This window comes from Schistocerca americana, chromosome 3 (genome assembly GCF_021461395.2).
Source record: "Schistocerca americana isolate TAMUIC-IGC-003095 chromosome 3, iqSchAmer2.1, whole genome shotgun sequence".
In the NCBI taxonomy this organism is placed as follows: domain Eukaryota; kingdom Metazoa; phylum Arthropoda; class Insecta; order Orthoptera; family Acrididae; genus Schistocerca; species Schistocerca americana.
The window spans coordinates 958,751,470-958,775,047 of NC_060121.1; the positions used below are offsets into that span (position 1 = coordinate 958,751,470).

The window sequence follows — 23,578 nt, forward strand, 5'->3', positions numbered from 1 at the left end:
GTTCCCACTGCTTTGACACACTTATCATTCGATTTCACAAAAACTATTTGGTCCAAAAATTTGATTTTTACACATTTTGTTGACTGATACCTTCCCCCCATAAATGACTTAATTTTGTTTCGATGTTTAACGCAGTTATTGTGCAGCATTAAATGTAGTAAACCATTGCACGAAATTTTGAAGACTTTGCAGAGGAAAAAGTCCACAGCGTATACTTTCCGTATGGTCGATTTTAGTTGCCACTAGAAATTTCAAAAAATTACATTCAAACGAATAAAATTCATGAATTAAAACACTTCGATATTGTTTTTAAATAAAGAAAGTATTAAGCACTGGTCAAGTTTTGAACTTGGAACCTTTCACTAAGCAGACAAACACCTTAACCATTAACCTAACACAGCTCACCTTGCAATAGAATTCCTGGAGTAGTATACAGCATCACGCAAACGACCGACAAACACTGTTGGAATGAATTTCTCACGTTTCGTCGAAGTGCAATAGGAAATAAACAATTACCACTGTTCTTTATTGCGAAAAAGCGGTTAGTGAGAATGAATTTCCTTGCTATCGCCTGAATTAGGAGGCTTATTGCTTGTTTGGTTTAATTAATTAATAGAATATGAAGCAGTTGGTATAAAGAATGCTTTTTCCAAACTTTCTTTTATATAAAGTCTGCTATCAAGACATTGCTTTTGTTCAATTACTCTATCTATGACTGAAAGTTTCTAAAACTGAAGACACTCGTCCGTGCTCTGCACTACAGCGGAGCTCTGGCAACGCCGTTCTCTGTTCATTGGCTGACTGTGTTTTGTGACGTCAGATGCGCAGAACGAACCTAAACTCAGCCGCCGTCGTAAATGCGCTGTGGATAAACACGATCTTACAAAACACATAAATAGTGATTAAATTTAAACTGTTGGTATTACTACTGTGATTAACTGGGTGATGCCACGCAAGACAGACGTGACCCTGTCTTGCCAAGCTGGCCACTTCAACCAGTGATTCGAGTGAGAGTACAGACCTGAGGACAGTGAGTGCTGGCATTCCACTGAAGACATCGGGACCCAGACGCGTCACGTTAGTTTGACTCAGATCCAGAAAGGACAGGTGGGCCGCGTTCAGAAATGTTCCACTGGACAGCACCAGCAGTGGGTTGCTGCTCACATTCAGCTGCTTCAGCTTGGGCACAGTGACGAACGCGTCCGGTCGGATGGAGACGATCTCATTCCCGTGGAGATCGAGAACTTCCAGCTCCTGAAGGTCCGTCAGGCCGTCCACTGCACGCAGGCGGTTCTCCTTGAGACGCAGTGTCCACAGGCCGGTGAGGTTCCGGAAGGTAGCAGGCGGCACAGTAGAGATGCCACATCGGCTGAGTTCCAGAATCCTCAGTTCTGGGGCCACCAGAAATGGCCCACCTGTGACACATGTAACACACTCCTAAGCAAACACGACATGTATGATTTTTTTTCTTTTCTTTGATGCGGAAAATAGTCCCTATTGTCAATGACAATATAAATGTTTGTTAGTTACCCCAGGAGATTCATATCGTTCAAATGGCTCTAAGTACTATAGGACTTAACATCTGAGGTCATCAGTCCCCTAGACTTAGAACTGCTTAAACCTAATTAACCTAAGGACATCACACACCTTCATGCCCGAGGCAGGATTCGAACCTGCGACCGTAGCATCAGCGCCGTTCCAGACTGAAGGGCCTTGAACCGCTCGGCCACAGCGACCGGCACACTCAAAATGATGATGGCCAAATATGGTATGGTTCAAACAAGTGACCACACTCTGGGATGACGGGTATAGAAAGGTGAACCCGCCACCAAGTTGGAGGACAGTACGGTAGGCGTCTGTGATGTTACCCGTGTGTCGCTCGTTGCCCCGCTGCAGACTTAAAATAGTTAGCGATGCCGGCGTAGTGGCATCAAGAAGGAGATAGGCGCGGGTTTGTTGGCAGCTGGCTTGAAGTGTCCACAGCACACTCATCATAAGATGTAGAAGAAAGAGCAACACTTGGTCATCAAGACCACGCAGGGTAGCCGTGCGGTCTCGGGCGGCCTGTTACGGTTCGTGCGGCTGACCCCGTCGGAGGTTCGAGTCCTCCCTCGGGCATGGTTGTGTGTGTTGTCCTTAGTGTAAGTTAGTTCAAGCTAGAGTAAGCAGTGCATAAGCCTAGAGACTGATGACCTCAGCAGTTTGGTCCTATAGTCCTTACTACAAATATCCAATTTGGTCATCGAGAATGTTGAAATAAACCTTCTAGTTCATATTCAACTAATTACAGGAATGCAGTCGGGTGAAGTCGTCGATAACCTTAGATATTTCGACAGGTGACCACCCTGTCGTTTTCAGGGCGAATCTGCAACAAGTAAGCGCTGTGCGAGAGAATTCAAAAACCTCGGTTTGCAGAGCAGTTCCGGAAAGACAACACACACACACACACACACACACACACACACACAAACTACAAACACTAGCACCATCATAACCAAAGGTACCCAGCGCTAAAAGTTATTTATAATGAAAATTACTGACGTGGGAATTAACTCTGTACTTCTATTTTTGAAAAGAAAGATAGATTCCACGCAGTGTTTAAGGAAATATCTCCATCTCTATTTACAAGGAGGCTTGGTAATTTTATCTAATTGCTTTCTTAATAACACTATTCCAATAGCTGAAAGTGCATGGCAGAATCTCCTTGTTGTTGTATTCCATAGGATTACCGAAGCCACGACAATGTTCTGCAATAACCGATTGGCTTGGCTGTTGTACTTGTGTTCAGTACACCGGTCCTCCACTGTCATGATAATCAGACCATCATATGACACGCCACAACTGCAAGGAATACGATACATACCTTCCCTTACGCAAACCAAAATCATCTTTAACTGAACCTAAAAGGACGCTAATCTTAGATGGAGGCGGAAAACACATTTCACATCATATTGCCGCAAAATACGACCAGTCTTGTTGGAAATGTTCCCCCAGTAAGGTACAAAGTACATAGACCTTGGTACCGACTCGGTATTATCGTCACTCACCCTGTGCGCCTTTGGTCGAGAACGCAACGTTCGTCTAATCTATCTTTTACTATATGCATTCTGACGAAAGTTGCCCTGAAGATGTGTTAACTTCGCTGACAAGCTCTCAGGGTCTGAAATGACGTGGGCCCTGTGAACAATAGTGCAAACTACCTCTTCACACTGAGCCGGATGATGACAACTATCAGCCCACAGATGCAAGTCATTGTGAGTAGGCTTCCTGTAAACAGCCTTCTTCCTGCCCAGCACATCGACCTCCAACATGAAACGAATAATCGGGTCCATTGCATCCAGATGCTCTAAAAAGACATTCAATTTCTCACTGTCAGGAGACCAAACAACAAAAGAATCGTCTAAACAGACTGTAAAGCAGTAAAAACGACGCACCACGAAGTAATTATCTGTAAGGGACGGAAATCAGTAGATGTTATTTACATGTAGAGAAAAACAAATGATTACAATTTCAGAAATATTGGATAATTTATTCAAGAGAAAAAGTTTCACAAATTGCGCAAGTCAATAAATCTTTGCTCCACGTCGGGTCCTTATGCAAGCAGTTATTCGACTTCGCATTGATTCATAGACCAGTTGGATATCCTCCTGAGGAATATAGTGCCAGAATCTACAAATGGCGCATTAGATCGTCAGATCCCGAGATGGTTCGAGGGCCCTGCACGTAATGCTCAAGACATTCTCAATTTTGGAGAGATCCGGTGACCTTGGTGACCAAGGTATGGAGTGGCAAGCACAAAGACAAGCAATAGAAACACTCACCATGTGCGGGCAGGCATTTTCTTGCTGAAAGGTAAGTCGACGATGACTTGCCATTAAGGGCAACGAAATGGGGCTTATAACGTCGTCGACGTAACGCTGCTCTTAAGGGTGGCGCGAATGACAATTAAGGGGTCATGCTGTGAAAAGAAATGGTACCCCAGACCATCATTCCTAGTTGTTGGGCCATATGACCAGCGACAGTCAGGTTGATCCCATCACTGTCTGGGGCGCCTCCAAGACACGTCTTCGCTAGTCTTTAGGGCTCAGTCCGAAGCGGGACTGATCACTGAAGACAATTCTACTCTAGTCAATCACATTTCAGGCCGAATTGTGTTTGAATACTCCCCGGACAGCGATAGGATACCAACTTGACTTCCGTCCACTATACGGAGCAACAACCAGGCATGATGTTCTGGGGTGCCATTATTTTTCACGGCAGGAGCCCCTCTGTTGTCACCCGTGTCACCCTTGCAGAACTGCAGTACGTCGACGATATTCTGGGCCCCATTTTGTTGCCCTTCACGGCAACTCATTCTGGGGATATATTTCAGCAAAATAAGCTCGCCCGCATACGTTGAGGATTTATACTGCTTGTCTTCGTTATTGTCCAATCCTACCTTAGCCAACAAGGTCGCTGGATCACTCCCCAGTCGAGAATGTTTGGAGCACTGTAGGCAGGGCCGTCCAATTGTCTCGGGATTTTGCAGAGCTAACGCTCCAACTGGACAGAATCACAACATTCCTCAGGAGAACATGCAATAACTCCGTCAACCAATGCAAAGCCGAATAACTGCTTGCATAAGGACCAGTGGTGGACCAATTCATTATTGACTTGCTGAATTTGTGATGCCCTTTCTCTTGAATAAACCATCCAATTTTTTTCTGAAACTGTAATCATTTCTTTGTCTGTATATGACCATATTTTTTCTGAGGGTATCTGAAAAAAATGTAGGTTTCAAATCCCTTGCGCAACCCTTACTTGCAACAGTTTTGCCTCGAAAATGACTGGATGGTCACCTGTCGAAATATCGGTGATTTTCGACGACGTCACCCGGCTGCATAACCGTAAGTTATTTGAACATCGTAGTGGCCATGATAAGCTCAGGTTTCACATCCCGTTTCGTATTTACGGTTACGTAAATGAGTGAGTCCAAGACTCCCAAAGTATCACAGCTCCAGCTCCGGCCTTAACTATACCATCCACACACTGTGGATTAAACGTCCCGTGGTGTCGTCAGTACACTCGACGTTTCACATTGTTTGAAAAGACGCAAAAGTGCGACTCGTTGGATGCCATCTACTGTCTAGTTTCCATAATGCATGTCCCATTGAAGACGTACAGCTTTAGGCGTTACTGTCAGCAATAGCATTACTATCAGCATTAGCTTTTTACGAGGTAACCGACAACCGAAATATTATGGAAATGGAAGAGGATGTAGATGAAGATGAAATGGGAGATACGATACTGCGTGAAGAGTTTGACAGAGCACTGAAAGACCTGAGTCGAAACAAGGCCCCCGGAGTAGACAATATTCCATTGGAACTACTGACGGCCGTGGGAGAGCCAGTCCTGACAAAACTCTACCATCTGGTGAGCAAGATGTATGAAACAGGCGAAATACCCTCAGACTTCAAGAAGAATATAATAATTCCAATCCCAAAGAAAGCAGGTGTTGACAGATGTGAAAATTACCGAACTATCAGTTTAATAAGTCACAGCTGCAAAATACTAACACGAATTCTTTACAGACGAATGGAAAAACTAGTAGAAGCCAACCTCGGGAAAGATCAGTTTGGATTCCGTAGAAACACTGGAACACGTGAGGCAATACTGACCTTACGACTTATCTTAGAAGAAAGATTAAGGAAAGGCAAACCTACGTTTCTAGCATTTGTATACTTAGAGAAAGCTTTTGACAATGTTGACTGGAATACTCTCTTTCAAATTCTAAAGGTGGCAGGGGTAAAATACAGGGAGCGAAAGGCTATTTACAATTTGTACAGAAACCAGATGGCAGTTATAAGAGTCGAGGGACATGAAAGGGAAGCAGTGGTTGGGAAAGGAGTAAGACAGGGTTGTAGCCTCTCCCCGATGTTGTTCAATCTGTATATTGAGCAAGCAGTAAAGGAAACAAAAGAAAAATTCGGAGTAGGTATTAAAATTCATGGAGAAGAAATAAAAACTTTGAGGTTCGCCGATGACATTGTAATTCTGTCAGAGACAGCAAAGGACTTGGAAGAGCAGTTGAATGGAATGGACAGTGTCTTGAAAGGAGGATATAAGATGAACATCAACAAAAGCAAAACAAGGATAATGGAATGTAGTCTAATTAAGTCGGGTGATGCTGAGGGAATTAGATTAGGAAATGAGGCACTTAAAGTAGTAAAGGAGTTTTGCTATTTGGGGAGCGAAATAACTGATGATGGTCGAAGTAGAGAGGATATAAAATGTAGGCTGGCAATGGCAAGGAAAGCGTGTCTGAAGAAGAGAAATTTGTTAACATCCAGTATTGATTTAAGTGTCAGGAAGTCATTTCTGAAAGTATTCGTATGGAGTGTAGCCATGTATGGAAGTGAAACATGGATGATAAATAGTTTGGACAAGAAGAGAATAGAAGCTCTCGAAATGTGGTGCTACAGAAGAATGCTGAAGATTAGATGGGTAGATCACATAACTAATGAGGAAGTATCGAATAGGATTGGGGAGAAGAGAAGTTTGTGGCACAACTTGACCAGAAGAAGGGATCGGTTGGTAGGACATGTTCTGCGGCATCAAGGGATCACCAATTTAGTATTGGAGGGCAGCGTGGAGGGTAAAAATCGTAGGGGGAGACCAAGAGATGAATACACTAAGCAGATTCAGAAGGCTGTAGGTTGCAGTAGGTACTGGGAGATGAAAAAGCTTGCACAGGATAGAGTAGCATGGAGAGCTGCATCAAACCAGTCTCAGGACTGAAGACCACAACAACAACAACGACAACCGAACGTCCACTGCAAGCAATGTTCGGTTGGAAACTTGTTGAGATGGATCTGAATTCACTGACAGCAGCGATTACTGTCGGGTTTGAAACTCATTGTCACTGACACATTCGTCTCTGCTCCCTGGCTGTTAGGATATTTTTACGGTCAACGTTCTTAGTCCATGTTACACCGTCGCGAGTAGTACACCAGTAATTGTCGAAAAATTGGACTGCGGTGCTGCTTCATCAACTAATCTGAAATCTTCATTGACGGTGTGAGTATGGGCAAGTCCAAACACGATAGTTCCTTTCTGTCACTGTGATACGTCGCCACTTCGAGCCATCTTACCGCGCTGGTCCCCTTAAAGTTGACACACACACACACCACTTCACTGCCACATTTACGTGAGTGCTCGAGTTGTACCAGTTCTTCACAGTTTACAGAGCTCCAAAAGAAATCTGTATGTTCTTCTAAGTGATGGAAATACCGCTTCAGTTGTAAGGTTTTTTATTTTTTCAGTGCTTAGACCACGACCGATTTCGGGCTATTTTCCACGCCCATCGTCAGGTGTGAGATGGGAAATAAACAAGAGACCGAACCCAATGATAATTTTCACATGCGTTAGCACACATGAGAAAACAAAAAAGGAGCTCCATATAACATTTTAGAAAACATCGGTCTGGGTAGGTGCGGTAAAACGTAAGTCAGTGCCAAAGCGACACCAGACAATACGATGGACGATTTCGTAGGTAAAGAATTATGGAATGAACACCAGCACACTCACATTCTGTGCTGCGACCCGGACAGCCGCAATGGGGAGTATACTACGATAAGTACCACCAGCGAGCGCAGAGCGTGGTGTACACAATGGAGGAAGTAAACTGGTGAACTAGATTGGCATTAGCACTGCCGGCTGTTGACGGGAAGCAGAACACGGGTCCAACTAACCCGGCTGTTCACAATTTGAATTGGTGATTTACATACAAAACGGAAAAACATTACAAAAATGTTGCTGGAAAGTGTTTAGAGTGCATTATGAGAGGTAAAGAAAGATATTGAAACAGGGGCAGTACAGAACCATTTTAAATCTAACTGGGAGCCAGCAGCTTAAAGCTTATGCAAAAAACGTAAAACTAAATTAATGTTTTCCCCTTTTCCTTGAGTGGCATGCAGATTTTTATTAAGTGGAGACGCATAAGGTGACGTAGAATAACGTGTTGCAGTCATGAACTAAATGAACATATACAGGGCTATTACAAATGATTGAAGCGATTTCATAAATTCACTGTAGCTCCATTCATTGACATATGGTCACGACACACTACAGATACGTAGAAAAACTCATAAAATTTTGTTCGGCTGAAGCCGCACTTCAGGTTTCTGCCGCCAGAGCGCTCGAGAGCGCAGTGAGACAAAATGGCGACAGGAGCCGAGAAAGAGTATGTCGCTCTTGAAATGCACTCACATCAGTCAGTCATAATAGTGCAACGACACTTCAGGACGAAGTTCAACAAAGATCCACCAACTGCTAACTCCATTCGGCGATGGTATGCGCAGTTTAAAGCTTCTGGATGCCTCACGGTTGAAGGTTTACGGCCCCTTTTTCTTCTGCGAAAAAAACGTTACAGGACACGTGTATCTGGACATGCTGGAAAATTGGCGCATGCCACAACTGGAGACCGACAGCGCCGACTTCATCTTTCAACAGGATGGTGCTCCACCGCACTTCCATCATGATGTTCGGCATTTCTTAAACAGGATATTGGAAAACCGATGGATCGGTCGTGGTGGAGATCATGATCAGCAATTCATGTCATGGCCTCCACGCTCTCCCGACTTAACCCCATGCGATTTCTTTTTGTGGGGTTATGTGAAAGATTCAGTGTTTAAACCTCCTCTACCAAGAAACGTGCCAGAACTGCGAGCTCGCGTCAACGATGCTTTCGAACTCATTGATGGGGACATGCTGCGCCGAGTGTGGGAGGAACTTGATTATCGGCTTGATGTCTGCCGAATCACTAAAGGGGCACATATCGAACATTTGTGAATGCCTAAAAATACTTTTTGAGTTTTTGTATGTGTGTGCAAAGCATTGTGAAAATATCTCAAATAATAAAGTTATTGTAGAGCTGTGAAATCGCTTCAGTAATTTGTAATAACCCTGTACATGTATCACACATGATGATAGTCATGTAATAGCCCGAAACCGGTCGTGGTCTAAGTATTGGAAAAAAAAACCGGTACAACTGAAGCGGTATTTTCAAACTCTCCTATAATGCTCAGTTGAGGATGTTCCTCCGGCAAGACGGTTTGCCTTTTAAGTAGTAGATTTCTGTTTGGTATTTGAGATTATTTCAAGTTTGTGAAAGGTTGTTATTATAACAGTAGGATGTGCACTGCCTGTTAAAAAAAGTGAAGCACCCAGAAGACTTGGTCGGATGTGAATGTAACTCCGTACACGTACACTCCACTGGTGGCTCTATAAATGATTAGAGTTGCAAATTTCTGTGCCTGGTACAATAGCCTCCATAGTGCTTAAGTATTGCTCGTGTTTAGTGTTTGTTACCAGGCCTCGGTATAGAAGGGGTGTGAGAGGGTCAGGAGCTGACTAATCACTGTGAAGGTGACGGAGATGCCATGTGTCAGACAGTGCTATCAGCATCTGGCAGAGTTTGAAAGGGACCTCATTGTGGATTTCCATTTGGCAGACAGGTTGCTTGCTGTTCAGCCATGATTCTGACTTTCGTAATTTTTAAACGGTTTCAGCACTTACTCTATTCGGAATTCATGCACAGTCAGTTCTTGTACTCATCGCATTTTCCTTACACAAGGCAGCGATGACCATCCTCGAGAAAACATGGCTTCCCTTTTCTTGTTGTGGTTACACTGAAGATCCAAAGAAACTAGTACACCTGCATAATATCTTGTAGGGTCCCCACGAGCACGTAGAAATGCCACAACATGACGTGACGCCGACTCGACTAATGTCTGAAGTAGTGCTGGAGGGAACTGACACCATGAATCCTGCAGGGCTGTCCATAAATCAGTAACAGTACGAGATGGTGGAGATCTCTTCTGAAAAACACGTTGCAAAGCATCCCATATATGCTCAATAATGTTCATGTCTAGAGAGTTTGGTGGCCAGCGGAAGTGTTTAAAGTCAGAAGAGTATTTCTGCAGCCACTCTGTAGCAATTCTGGACGTGTGGATGTCGCATTGTCCTGCTGGAATCGCCCAGGTCCGTCGGAATGCACAATGGACATGAATGGATGCAGGTGATCAGACAGGATCCTTACGTACGTGTCACCTGTCAGACTCGTATCTAGATGTATCAGGGTTCCATATCACTCCAACTACACACGACCCGCACCATTATACGGTCTCCACCGGCTTGAACAGTCCCTTGCTGATATGCAGGGTCCATGTATTCATGAGTTTGTCTCTATACCCGCACACGTCCATCCGCTCGACACAATCTGAAACGAGACTCGTCCGACTAGGCAACATATTTCCAATCATCAACAGTCCAATGTCGGTATTGACGGTTCCAGGCGAAGCTTAAAGCTTTGTGTCGTGCAGTCATCAAGGGTACACGAGTGGGCCTTCGGCTCCGAAAGACCATATTGATGATGTTCCGTTGAATGGTTCGTACACTGACACTTGGTGATGGCCCAGCACTGAAATCTGCAGAAATTTGCGAAAGGGTTTCACTCCTGTCACGTTGAACGATTCTCTTCAGTCGTTGTTGGTCCCGTTCTTGCAGGATATTTTTTTTCCGGCCGCAGCGGTGTCGGTGATTTGATGTTTTACCGGATTCCTGATATTCATGGTACACTCGTGAAAAGGTCGTACGAGAGAAAATCCCCACTTCATCGCTGGAGATGTTGTGTTCCATCGCTCGTGCGCCTATTTAACATCACGTTCAAACTCTCTTAGATCTTGATAACCTGCCATTGTAGCAGCAGTAACTGATCAACCAACTGCGCCAGACACAGGCTGTGCCTGTTTACATATCTCTGTATTTTAATACGCATGTCTATACCAGTTTCTTTGGAGCTTCAGTGTATTTCCCGTACTCACAGTGTGCAGGATGCAAGTAGCGTACAAAACTGCACAGAAATGAAGGCTGTCGATATCCAAATTTGTGTGGTACTCAAATGTGCCAGTGGCCCAATGGGTAGCATGGGGACGAGTGGGCACGCATACTCATCATACAGATTCCAGTCGATACTGTATGACCACTGCAAGGGAGGATGGCCATGTTGTGCACCAAGCACATCGTAACCACCTCACATCTGCGCCTGCCATTCGAGAACAAGTAATGGACAGTGGGTCACTTTCTGCGTCATCCCGCACCATTGGTCAGAGACTAGGACCAGCTGGACTACGGAGTTACTAGTCTATGCATAGGCTGCCGTCAAAACCGCACCACAAACGGCTGCATTTGCAGAGGTGCTGTAATCGGGAAGCATGGACTGCCGATGATGGTGTCACATTTTCTTCAGTAATAAGTTGTGATTCTGCACTACCTCGCATGACCATTGTCGGCGAGAATGGTGGCGACCTCGGAGAGAGGCACAATGGTGCTATTCCTACAGTCATAGTGTGGGGAGCCACTGGGTAATGACTTCAGGTCACAGTTGGTATTGCTTGATGAACTAGGAGCTGCGGCCGAGGCGTTTCGACCCTGCTGTAAGCGCTCAGGTACTGTGGGACTTACAAGAGGCTTCCCCCCCCCCCCCCCCCCCCCACTGCTGATTTTCGTCAGCCGTTCAACAGCAGCGGACGTTTTTTCACCGTCGGTCAGGTAGTGCTCACCTCGACAGCGTCGTTCCCATGCTGTTCCATACTTCCGTTCTATACACCATGAGTACCGGAAATAACTACAACAGCGAAAGGGAAGCCGTGTTTTCTCAACGATGGTCATCGCTGCCGCGTACAAAGAAAATGTGATGAGTATAAGAATTGATTGTGTATGAATTCTGAACGGATTAAGTACCGATGCCGTTTAAAAATTGCAAAAGCCGTAAGACACTGGATCTTGACTGTATAATCAGACTTTACCAGATTTGTCTACTACGCACTTGTGGATGTACCAACCCCTCCTATTATCAGAGTTCGTATTTTGGAGCACAACCTACTAGCAGTTGCACTGCAGGTGAGGGCAGGTAAGATGAACAGGTGGAGGATGTGTGGATGGTCTTCAAAGACGAAGTACCAACAGGTAGACCCGAGATTAAATTGAATCACTGACCCCTGTTAGACTTCCGATTCCTGTTATAGGCAGTTTGTTCATGGTATCTTGTTGGTTGTAAACCGATTTGTTTAGTTTTATCACCAAAAAGGCTTAATCAAATCAACCTCAAACACAAGAGGAAGTAACAGAGATGTTTCAAACAAAATCTTCCAGTGATTCAAGTCTCATCACTTACTATTGTTTCATAAAATTTAAAATTAATAATAAATCACAATTCGTCTAACGGGTCCTGGTGTAGTGGACGAATATTGAAAATTCGGGTCAGTTAGAGCGCTGCGTGTTGTAGTTTAGATCATATTTTGTGCTTTAGAGGTAAACAAAATGTAGGCTTATAGCCAGTTATTTCAAAACGGGCTATGCCACCGCGGACTGTCGTCTATTAATTTTCCTCAAATTTTAAATCCTTAAAAAGGGCTCGTCTTACAGCTATACGATTTAATTTTGCAGGCCTCGATCCTGGTGCGCTGAGATAACACTGAGCTTCGTCCAGTACACTAGTCAACATTCAACAGTTTCAACTACAATACAGAAGGTCATCCTTTGGTTGTTTGATTCTTTTTGGAAATTTGTGGTAAGGTCTTGTGGGACCAAACTGCTGAGGTCATCGATCCCTAAGCCTGCACACTACTTAATCTAACTTAAACTAACTTACGCTATGAACAACACACGCACTATGCCCGAGGAAGGATTCGAAAGTCCGACGGGGGGAGCCGCACGGACCGTGACAAGGCGCCTCAGACCGAGCGGCTACCGCGCGCGGCATTTGTTTGATGCTCCAGTTGCAAGCGTGATTGTAGGCATGTACATTGCTATTAATTTTGAATTCGTTCGGATTGTGAATAACAAATTTCATGAGTGAATATATATATTGTGAGGCTACAGTGAAGATCCCTAGCTCTTTAAATAAGTGTCTGCAGGATGATCTTGGATGAGCTCCAGCAATAATTCTGATTACACGCTTTTGTGCAATGAACACTCTTTTACTCATTGATACGTTACCCCAGAATATGATGTCACACGAAAGCAGAGAATGAAAATAGGCGTGGTAAGCTAATTTACTGAGATGTATATCGCCAAAATTAGAATAGCATAAGTAGCTGAATTCAAACGTTTCGTGTGTTTTTTCCAGTTCAACCCCTCATCAATGCATACACCTAGAAATTTTGAATATTCTACCTTAGCTACCGATTTCTGATCGAAGTCTATATTTACTAATGGTGTCATTCCATTTACTGTGTGGAACTATATATACTGTGTTTTGTCAAAGTTTAATGAGAGCCCATTTGCAGAGAACCACTTAATGATTTTCTGAAAAACCTCGTTTACAATTTCATCAGTTAATTCTTGTCTGTTGAGTGTGATAGATATACTTGTATTATCAGCAAAAAGTACAAGCTTTACTTCTTCGTGAATATAGAATGGCAAGTCATTAATATATATTAAGAGCAGCAAAGAACCCAAGACCGAACCTTGCTATACCCCGTTCTTGATTGTTCCCCAGTTTGAGAAATCACCAGTTTTTTGCACATTATGTGAACTGCTTATTTCAACTTCTGCGTATTACAAACAAGTAACTAAACGTTTTGGACAGTGACGAAACGGTACTTTGATTCTCGTCGGGTACCCGTTACACAGTAACGATATTCACATGATATGCAACAGATTTGAACCCCACTGATGATGGCACAATGGTGATGAAAGAGGTTTGGCCAAGAAAAATACACTATTTGATCAAAAGTAACGGCACAGCAATAGGTACTGCGGAACTGATCGCTAGATGTCAGGAGACGTGGATCTCCTGTTATAAAAGGATGTGGGGAATATTGTGTTGTCAGAAGAGAAGCAGTAAAAGCAAAAGTGGTAGGTCGCGAGAGCTCAGTGACTTCTAATTTGGACTAGTCACTGGATGTCACCTGAGTAACACATCCATCATAGACATTTCAACGGTTCTAAGGCTACCCATGTCGACTGTTTAGTAAAGTGACTATGAAGTGGAGAACGGAAGAAACGACCAGAGAGAAACGAGACCAGGGAGACCTCTCGCACGAGGAACGGGAACCGTCGAACATTGCGAAGAGTGGCTGTAAATAATTGCCTTAAATCAGCGGAAGGAGTTCCAGAGGGCTACCAGCAGTCCAGATAGTACATGGGCTGTAGGGATAATGGAGTATAGTGATCGAGCAGCTCCTTGTAAGCCTCCCATTTCTGTAGTCAATGCTGAGCGACTCTTGAGGTTGTGTAAAGAGCTACATCAACATCTACATTTATACTCCGCAAGCCACCCAACGGTGTGTGGCGGAGGGCACTTTACGTGCCACTATCATTACCTCCCTTTCTGGTTCCAGTCCGGTATGGTTCGCGGGAAGAGCGACTGCCGGAAAGGCTCCGTGCGCGCTCGAATATCTCTAATTTTACATACGTGATCTCCGCGGGAGGTATAAGTAGGGAGAAGCAATATATTCGATGCCTTATCTAGAAACGCACCCTCTCGAAACCTGAACAGCAAGCTACACCGCGATGCAGAGCGCCTCTCTTGCAGAGTCTGCCACTTCAGTTTGCTAAACATCTCCGTAACGCTATCACGCTTACCAGATAACCCTGTGACGAAACGCGCCGCTCTTCGTTGGATCTTCTCTATCTCCTCTGTCAACCCGGCCTGGTACGGATCCCACACTGATGAGCAATACTCAAGTATAGGTCGACCGAGTGTTTTGTAAGCCACCTCCTTTGTAGATGGACTACATTTTCTAAGGACTCTTCTAATGAATCTCAAACTGGAACCCGCCTTACCAACAATTAATTTTATATGATCATTCCACTTCAAATCGTTTCGCACCCATACTCCCAGATATTTTACAGAAGTAACTGCTACCAGTGTTTGTTCCGATATCATATAATCATACAATAAAGGATCCTTCTTTCTATGTATTCGCAATACATTACATTTGTCTATGTTAAGGGTCAGTTGCCACTCCCTGCACCAACTGCCTATCCGCTGCAGCTCTTCCTGCATTTCGCTACAATTTTCTAATGCTGCAACTTCTCTGTATACTACAGCATCATCCGCGAAAAGCCGCATGGAACTTCCGACACTATCTACTAGGTCATTTGTATACATTGTGAAAAGCAACACTCCCCTGTGGCACGCCAGAGGTTACTTTAACGTCTGTAGACGTCTCTCCATTGAGGACAACATGCTGTGTTCTGTTTGCTAAAAGCTCTTCAATCCAACCACACAGCTGGACTGATATTCCATAGACTCTTTTTTGTTTGTCAGGCGACAGTGCGGAACTGTATCGAACGCCTTCCGGAAGTCAAGGAAAATGGTATCTACCTGGGAGCCTGTATCTAATATTTTCTAGGTCTCATGAACAAATAAAGCGAGTTGGGTCTCAGACGATGGCTGTTTCCGGAATCCATGTTGATTCCTACAGAGTAGATTCTGGGTTTCCAGAAACGACATGATACGCAAGTAAAAAACATGTTCTAAAATTCTACAACAGATCGACGTCAGAGATATACGTCGAAGTGGTATCCCGTCAGGTCCAGTGGACTTTCCTCTGTTGAGTGATTCCAGTTGCTTTTCTATTCCTTGGACACTTATTTCTATGTCAGCCATTTTTTCGTTTGTGCAAGGATTTAGAGAAGGAACTGCAGTGCGGTCTTCCTCTGTGAAACAGCTTTGGAAAAAGGTGTTTAGTATTTCAGCTTTACGCGTGTCATCCTCTGTTTCAATGCCATCATCATCCCGAAGTGTCTGGATATGCTGTTTCGAGCCACTTACTGATTTAACGTAAGACCAGAACTTCCTAGGATTTTCTGTCAAGTCGGTACATAGAATTTTACTTTCGAATTCACTCAACGCTTAACGCATAGCCCTCCTTACGCTAACTTTGACATCGTTTAGCTTGTGTTTGTCTGAGAGGTTTTGGCTGCGTTTAAACTTTCAGTGAAGCTCTCTTTGCTTTCGCAGTAGTTTCCTAACTTTGTTGTTGAACCACGGTGGGTTTTTCCCGTCCCTCACAGTTTTACTCGGCACCTACCTTTCTAAAACGCATTTTACGATTGCCTTGAACTTTTTCCATAAACACTCAACATTGTCAGTGTCGGAACAGAAATTTTCGTTTTGATCTGTTAGGTAGTCTGAAATCTGCCTTCTATTACTCTTGCAGATAAACCTTCCTCCCTTTTTTTTATATTCCTATTAATTTCCATATTCAGGGATGCTGCAACGGCCTTATGATCACTGATTCTCTGTTCTGCGCTTACAGAGTCGAAATGATCGGGTCTGTTTGTTATCAGTAGGTCCAAGATGTTATCTCCACGAGTCGGTTCTCTGTTTAGTTGCTCGAGGTAATTTTCGGATAGTGCACTCAGTATAATGTCACTCGATGCTCTGTCCGTACCACCCGTCGTAAACGTCTGAGTGTCCCAGTCTATATCTGGTAAATTGAAATCTCCACCTAAGACTATAGCGTGCTAACAAGGGAACCTCACCATCGCACCCCCCTCAGATTTAGTTATAAGTTGGCACAGTGGATAGGCCTTGAAAAACTAAACACAGATCAATTGAGAAAACAGGAAGAAGTTGTGTAGAACTGTGAAAAAATAAGCAAAATATACAAACTGAGTAGTTCAAGTGAAGATAAGCAACAATAAGAAAGATAGGAACGCAGGAGCGCCGTGGTCTCGTGGTAACGTGAGCAGCTGCGGAACGAATGGTCCTGGGTTCAATTCTTCCATCAAGTGTGAATTTTAATTTTTTATTTTCAGTTTATGTGACAAACTCTTATGTTTTCATCACTTTTTTGGGAGTGATTATCACATCCACAAGAAAACCTAAATCGGGCAAGGTAGAAGAATCTTTTTACCCATTCGCCAAGTGTACATGTTAGGTGGGTCGACAGCATATTCCTTTCATGTGACGCACATGCCGTCACCAGTGTCGTATAGAATATATCAGATGTGTTTTCCTGTGGAGGAATCGGTTGACCTATGGCCTTACGATCAAATGTTTTCTGTTCCCATTGGAGAGGCACGTCCTTTCGTCTACTAATCGCACGGTTTTGCAGTGCGGTCGCAAAACACCGACACTAAACTTATTACAGTGAACAGAGATGTCAATGAACGAACGGACAGATAATAACTATGCAAAAATAAAGAAAGTAAAATTTTCAGTCGAGGGAAGACTTGAACCAAGGATCTTTCAATCAGCAGCTGCTCACGCTACCACGGGACCACGGCGCTTCTAAACAGACGTTGTCCATGATGTTGCTTATGTGGCCCATGGACTACTCAGTTTGTATATTTTGCTTTTTTTTCACAGTTCCACACAACTTCTTCCTGTTTTCTCAATTGATCTGTGTTCAGTTTATCAAGGCCTATCCACTGTGCCGATTTATAACTAAATCTGAGGGGGGTGCGATGGGGAGGTTCCCTTGTAAGAAACTTTATGTGAAATGTAATCCAGACTTTCTCTCAGTTGTTCTGCCTTTAATGCCGTTGAGTCGGGAGGTCGGTAAAAGGAGCCAATTATTAACCTAGCTCGGTTAACCTCCACCCATAATAATTCACAGGAAGTATCCACTTCTACTTCACTACAGGATAAACTACTACTAACAGCGACAAACACGCCACCACTGGGGCAAGTGATTTGGAATGATGGGTCACGCTGATTCCTGTGGCAGTCTTGGCAGTCTAAGGGAAGGCTCTGGGCTTGGTGAATACCTGGAGAACGGTACCTGTCATCACGTGTACTGGCAACAGTGGAGTGTGGAGGAGACAGTGTTATCGTATGAGAGTGTTTTTCGCGGTTAGGGTGTGACCCCGTTATCGCGCTTAAGAAAACGCGAAATACGGAAAGACATTAAACTTTTTACAGCAACGTGTACCGCATATAGTACAAGAACAGTTCGGAGACGACGATTGTGTCATCATGGCTATCCAACACGTCATAAAGAAGAAATTGTGAGGGTATGGACTGTGGAAAATAACTTTTCTAAAATCTTTGAAGATAGTAACTGTTCTCGAAAGAACAGATACCATTGATGACCCTGCAGCTTCTCTAGAATAAACCATAATTAATTGAAACCCTCAGCTGCCGACAGGTTTTGTTGATATACTTCGATAGGGACAGCTGAAAATGTGTGCCCCGACAGATTCTCGAACCCGGGATCTCGTGTTTACATGGGAGACGGTCTATCCATCTGTGCCACCGAGGACACAGATAAATAGCGCGACTGCAGGGACTTATCCCTTGCACGCCTCCCGTGAGACCCACATTCCCAACTGTCCACAAGCTACATACGTACCTGTTCTTACAAGAACAGTTGTTGTTGTTGTTGTTGTTGTTGTGGTCTTCAGTCCTGAGACTGGTTTGATGCAGCTCTTCATGCTACTCTATCCTGTGCAAGCTTCTTCATCTCCCAGTACCTACTGCAACCTACATCCTTCTGAATCTGCTTAGTGTATTCATCTCTTGGTCTCCCTCTACGATTTTTACCCTCCACGCTGCCCTAAAATGATAAATTTCTGATCCCTTGATGCCTCAAAACATGTCCTACCAACCGATCCCTTCTTCTAGTCAAGTTGTGGCACAAACTTCTCTTCTCCCCAATCCTATTCTATACCTCCTCATTAGTTACGTGATCTACCCACATTATCTTCAGCATTCTTCTGTAGCACCACATTTCGAAAGCTTCTATTCTCTTCTTGTCCAAACTGGTTATCGTCCATGTTTCACTTCCATACATGGCTACACTCCATACAAATACTTTCAGAAATGACTTCCTGACACTTAAATCTATACTCGATGTTAACAAATTTCTCTTCTTCAGAAACGATTTCCTTGCCATGGCCAGTCTACATTTTATATCCTTTCTACTTCGACCGTCATCAGTTATTTTACTCCCTAAATAGCAAAACTCCTTTACTACTTTAAGTGTCTCATTTCCTAATCTAATCCCCTCAGCATCACCCGATTTAATTTGACTACATTCCATTATCCTCGTTTTGCTTTTGTTGAAGTTCATCTTATATCCTCCTTTCAAGACACTGTCCATTCCGTTCAACTGCTCTTCCAAGTCCTTTGCTGTCTCTGACAGAATTACAATGTCATCGGCGAACCTCAAAGTTTTTATTTCTTCTCCATGGATTTTAATACCTACTCCGAATTTTTCTTTTGTTTCCTTTACTGCTTGCTCAATATACAGATTGAATAACATCGGAGCCGGCCGAAGTGGCCGTGCGGTTAAAGGCGCTGCAGTCTGGAACCGCAAGACCGCTACGGTCGCAGGTTCGAATCCTGCCTCGGGCATGGATGTTTGTGATGTCCTTAGGTTAGTTAGGTTTAATTAGTTCTAAGTTCTAGGGGACTAATGACCTCAGCAGTTGAGTCCCATAGTGCTCAGAGCCATTTGAACCATTTTTTTGAATAACATCGGAGAGAGGCTACAACCCTGTCTCACTCCTTTCCCAACCACTGCTTCCCTTTCATGTCCCTCGACTCTTATAACTGCCATCTGGTTTCTGTACAAATTGTAAATAGCCTTTCGCTCCCTGTGTTTTACCCCTGCCACCTTCAGAATTTGAAAGAGAGTATTCCAGTCAACATTGTCAAAAGCTTTCTCTAAGTCTACAAATGCTAGAAACGTAGGTTTACCTTTTCTTAATCTTTCTTCTAAGATAAGTCGTAAGGTCAGTATTGCCTCACGTGTTTCAACATTTCTGCGGAATCCAAACTAACCTTCCCCAAGGTCCGCCTCTACCAGTTTTTCCATTCGTCTGTAAAGAATTCGCGTTAGTATTTTGCAGCTGTGACTTATTAAACTGATAGTTCGGTAATTTTCACATCTGTCAACACCTGCTTTCTTTGGGATTGGAATTATTATATTCTTCTTGAAGTCTGAGAGTATTTCGCCTGTCTCATACATCTTGCTCACCAGATGGTAGAGTTTTGTCATGACTGGCTCTCCCAAGGCCATCAGTAGATCTAATGGAATGTTGTCTACTCCCGAGGCCTTGTTTCGACTCAGGTCTTTCAGTGCTCTGTCAAACTCTTTACGCAGTATCTTAACTCCCATTTCATCTTCATCTACATCCTCTTCCATTTCCATAATATTGTCCTCAAGTACATCGCCCTTGTATAAACCCTCTATATACTCCTTCCACCTTTCTGCCTTCCCTTCTTTGCTTAGAACTGGGTTGCTATCTGAGCTCTTGATATTCATACAAGTGGTTCTCTTTTCTCCAAAGGTCTCTTTAATTTTCCTGTAGGCAGTATCTATCTTACCCCTAGTGAGACAAGCCTCTACATCCTTACATTTGTCCTCTAGCCATCCCTGCTTAGCCATTTTGCACTTCCTCTCGATCTCATTTTTGAGACGTTTGTATTCCTTTTTGCCTGCTTCATTTACTGCATTTTTATGTTTTCTCCTTTCATCAATTAAATTCAATATTTCTTCTGTTACCCAAGGATTTCTATTAGCCCTCGTCTTTTTACCTACTTGATCGTCTGCTGCCTTCACTACTTCATCCCTCAGAGCTACCCATTCTTCTTCTACTGTATTTCTTTCCCCCATTCCTGTCAATTGTTCCCTTATGCTCTTCCTGAAACTCTGTACAACCTCTGGTTCTTTCAGTTTATCCAGGTCCCATCTCCTTAAATTCCCGCCTTTTTGCAGTTTCTTCAGTTTCAATCTGCATTTCATAACCAATAGATAGTGGTCAGAATCCACATCTGCCCCTGGAAATGTCTTACAATTTAAAACCTGGTTCCTAAATCTCTGTCTTACCATTATGTAATCTATCTGATACCTTTTAGTATCTCCAGGACCCTTCCAGGTATACAACCTTCTTTCATGATTCAAGAACAGTTACTATCTTCATATATAGTTAAAGGCTAACCGGCCATTGAGCTTCGTCTGTGCAAATGCGCACAGGTTGCCCGAACTCTCACGGGAAATGCCGCCTTAGTTGGCGCGAGTAATGAGTGGATGGGCAAATATTTATTAGGAACATTACGTATGTATATTGTGGACAGTTGGGAAAGTGGGTCTCACAGGAGGCGCACAAGGGATAAGTCCCTGCAATCGCGCTATTCATCTGTGTCCTCGGTGGCTCAGGTGGATAGAGGACGCCGGCACTGTAGCTCAGCGTTTTCGGTCAGAGGGTGAGCTGCTCTCTGTAATAAAAGACCTGAGTTAAAGGATCAACGACGAACTTAAACAGATGTCTTACGACATCCGCCCCGAGCAGATGCAACGAACAAAATCAGATTTAAAATGAAGATGGATAGAGCGTCTGCCATGTAAGAAGGAGATTCCGGGTTCGAGACCCGGTCGGGGCATACATCTCCAGCTGTCCCCATCGAGGCATATCAACAAAACCTGTCGGCAGCTGAGGGTTTCAATTAATCATGACTTTTTCTGAAATAGATTTGCCTGCCCAGAGTCACGACCTGAACACCATGAAACACCTTTGGAATGAGTCAGAACATCGACCTTACTGCAGACCCAAGGGTCCAACATCACTACTTTTCTAGTTTCGCCTCTCGAAGAAGTATGGGCTGCCATTCCTCCATAGACATTCAGAGGCTCAAAGTGTCCCCAGCAGAGTTCAAGCCAACAGAAATGTGAAGGGTGGACACATCCTACATTAATTTCCACTACTAGACGTCCAGTAGTGTTACTTAAACATCGATTAACTACCGATTAATCGATAGTACCTCCACTATCTTCACAATTGGTAGGCTGACTTAACTATCGATAGTCCTGTCGTTTTTAATGTAATTCTTTTTAAAATGGCACCTGAAAAATGGTCGCTTCTTATTACTTCTATGGCGTTTGGAGCGCAGAGGGAAAGTAAATTGTGTGGAGGTATTTAATCAACAACAAATATGGTGGCGCTTAAGCCAGTCTAATTTGTTTACAAACTGTGTTGTTAATAGATTGGTCGCTGTGGGAGAGGGGTCATGAAAAAGAGAATTTTCTCGTTTGTCTTCCAGTGATGGCAACTCACGGTCGTGCGCATCTCCTACCGGATATGTGCTTATGGTAGAAACTACACACGTAAATAACATGGATCAGTGAATGCACTTTATACTGATTTTCACCTTCAAATGTTTGAGCTTGCTTGCTTGTAACAAAGAATGCAAATGTAAATAAGGTTGTTGTAGTACAACGCAGGTAGTAGAGAAAAAATGACATTTTAAAATGGTTCAGATGGCTCTAAGCGCTAACTTAACATCTGAGGTCATCAGTCCCCTAGACGTAGAACTAGTTAAACCTAATGAACCTAAGGACATCGCACACATCCATGGCCAAGGCAGATGGCTCTAAGCGCTAACTTAACATCTGAGGTCATCAGTCCCCTAGACTTAGAACTAGTTAAACCTAATGAATCTAAGGACATCGCACACATCCATGGCCAAGGCAGGATTCGAACCTGCGACCGTAGGAGCAGCGTGGTTCCTGACTGAAGTGCCTAGAAACGCTCGGCCACAGCGGCCAGCGACATTTTAAAGATTTGTTTCTGATTTTACTGTATAATGCATTTTAAAATAAATACAATTATTGTCGTTTTTAATTAAACACACCTGCAACTGTCCTCTTCTGTTTCTGAGTCCTCATTGTACTTACAAGTGTTTTCAGTTGTACATGTTAATATGTAAAGTGTTTCGAAAATACAAAATGCTGACGTAATCCTAATGCCCCTGCGTCACTTTTGCTTTTGCAGGAGCACAAATACAGGGTGAAAAGTATTTAAACCGACAAGCTCTGGGAGGTTGTAGGTAACATCAAAACAAATATTTTTCCCCATGTCATTTTTTCCAATCAGGAGTATTTAAACCGGTAGAGGAAGATTTCTCTGGTGGCAAATTAATTAAACCAACAAGCACTTTTCCATTTTTTTATGACCATGAGACAACACATTAACACAGCCCAATTTCAATTACAGTAGATTTTCAAAAATGCCTCCATTGACATGTAAAGAAAGGTTACACTGTTAGAGCATGTTCTGTCTGACACGGGCAAAAACCCCAGGAGTATCCTAAATTGTTCCTGCTGTTGCCCGTTAATGCTGATTCCACTTGTTTGAAACTTGTGCAACAGGCGAATAAGCACAACATTAATTTTTTTTTTCATTTTTTCGAGATTACATCATTCTGCAATTTTTCGAGTCTGCCCCAAAATCATCTAGCTCTACGGGATATCGTAGGAGGTGACTTCAATGTGCCAACAATGACTTCTTCGTCACTCATTTCGTTATTTAAACGCCACACAACAACACGATTATTCTTCATCACACAACTATAGTGCCACAACTGCCGAATCTCTCTGTCATTGGCAGCAGTGAGACAAAGAGCACAGCAGCGAAGAAGTGTTCCGAATGGAGACGACATGAAACGATCAGTGCTTTTCGCACGCCACCGGTAGTCTCTGTTGGCTGAGGAAATTCCGCGCTTCCAAGATTATCTTGCTTACGTAAGAGATGAGTAAATAGAGTTTTTTGTTATTATTATGAAAAGAACCGTAAAAAT

General features: G+C 43.5%; 1 protein-coding gene across 1 annotated transcript in view; it reads right to left on the reverse strand.

The window, feature by feature from the left end:
• LOC124605850 (insulin-like growth factor-binding protein complex acid labile subunit) overlaps nt 1-23,578 on the reverse strand; it is a 155,279-nt gene that overhangs the window by 57,134 nt on the left and 74,567 nt on the right. The window contains exon 4 of the mRNA XM_047137783.1: nt 1,022-1,415. Coding sequence (XP_046993739.1) covers nt 1,022-1,415 — 394 coding nt within the window. The remainder of the gene's footprint in view (nt 1-1,021; nt 1,416-23,578) is intronic.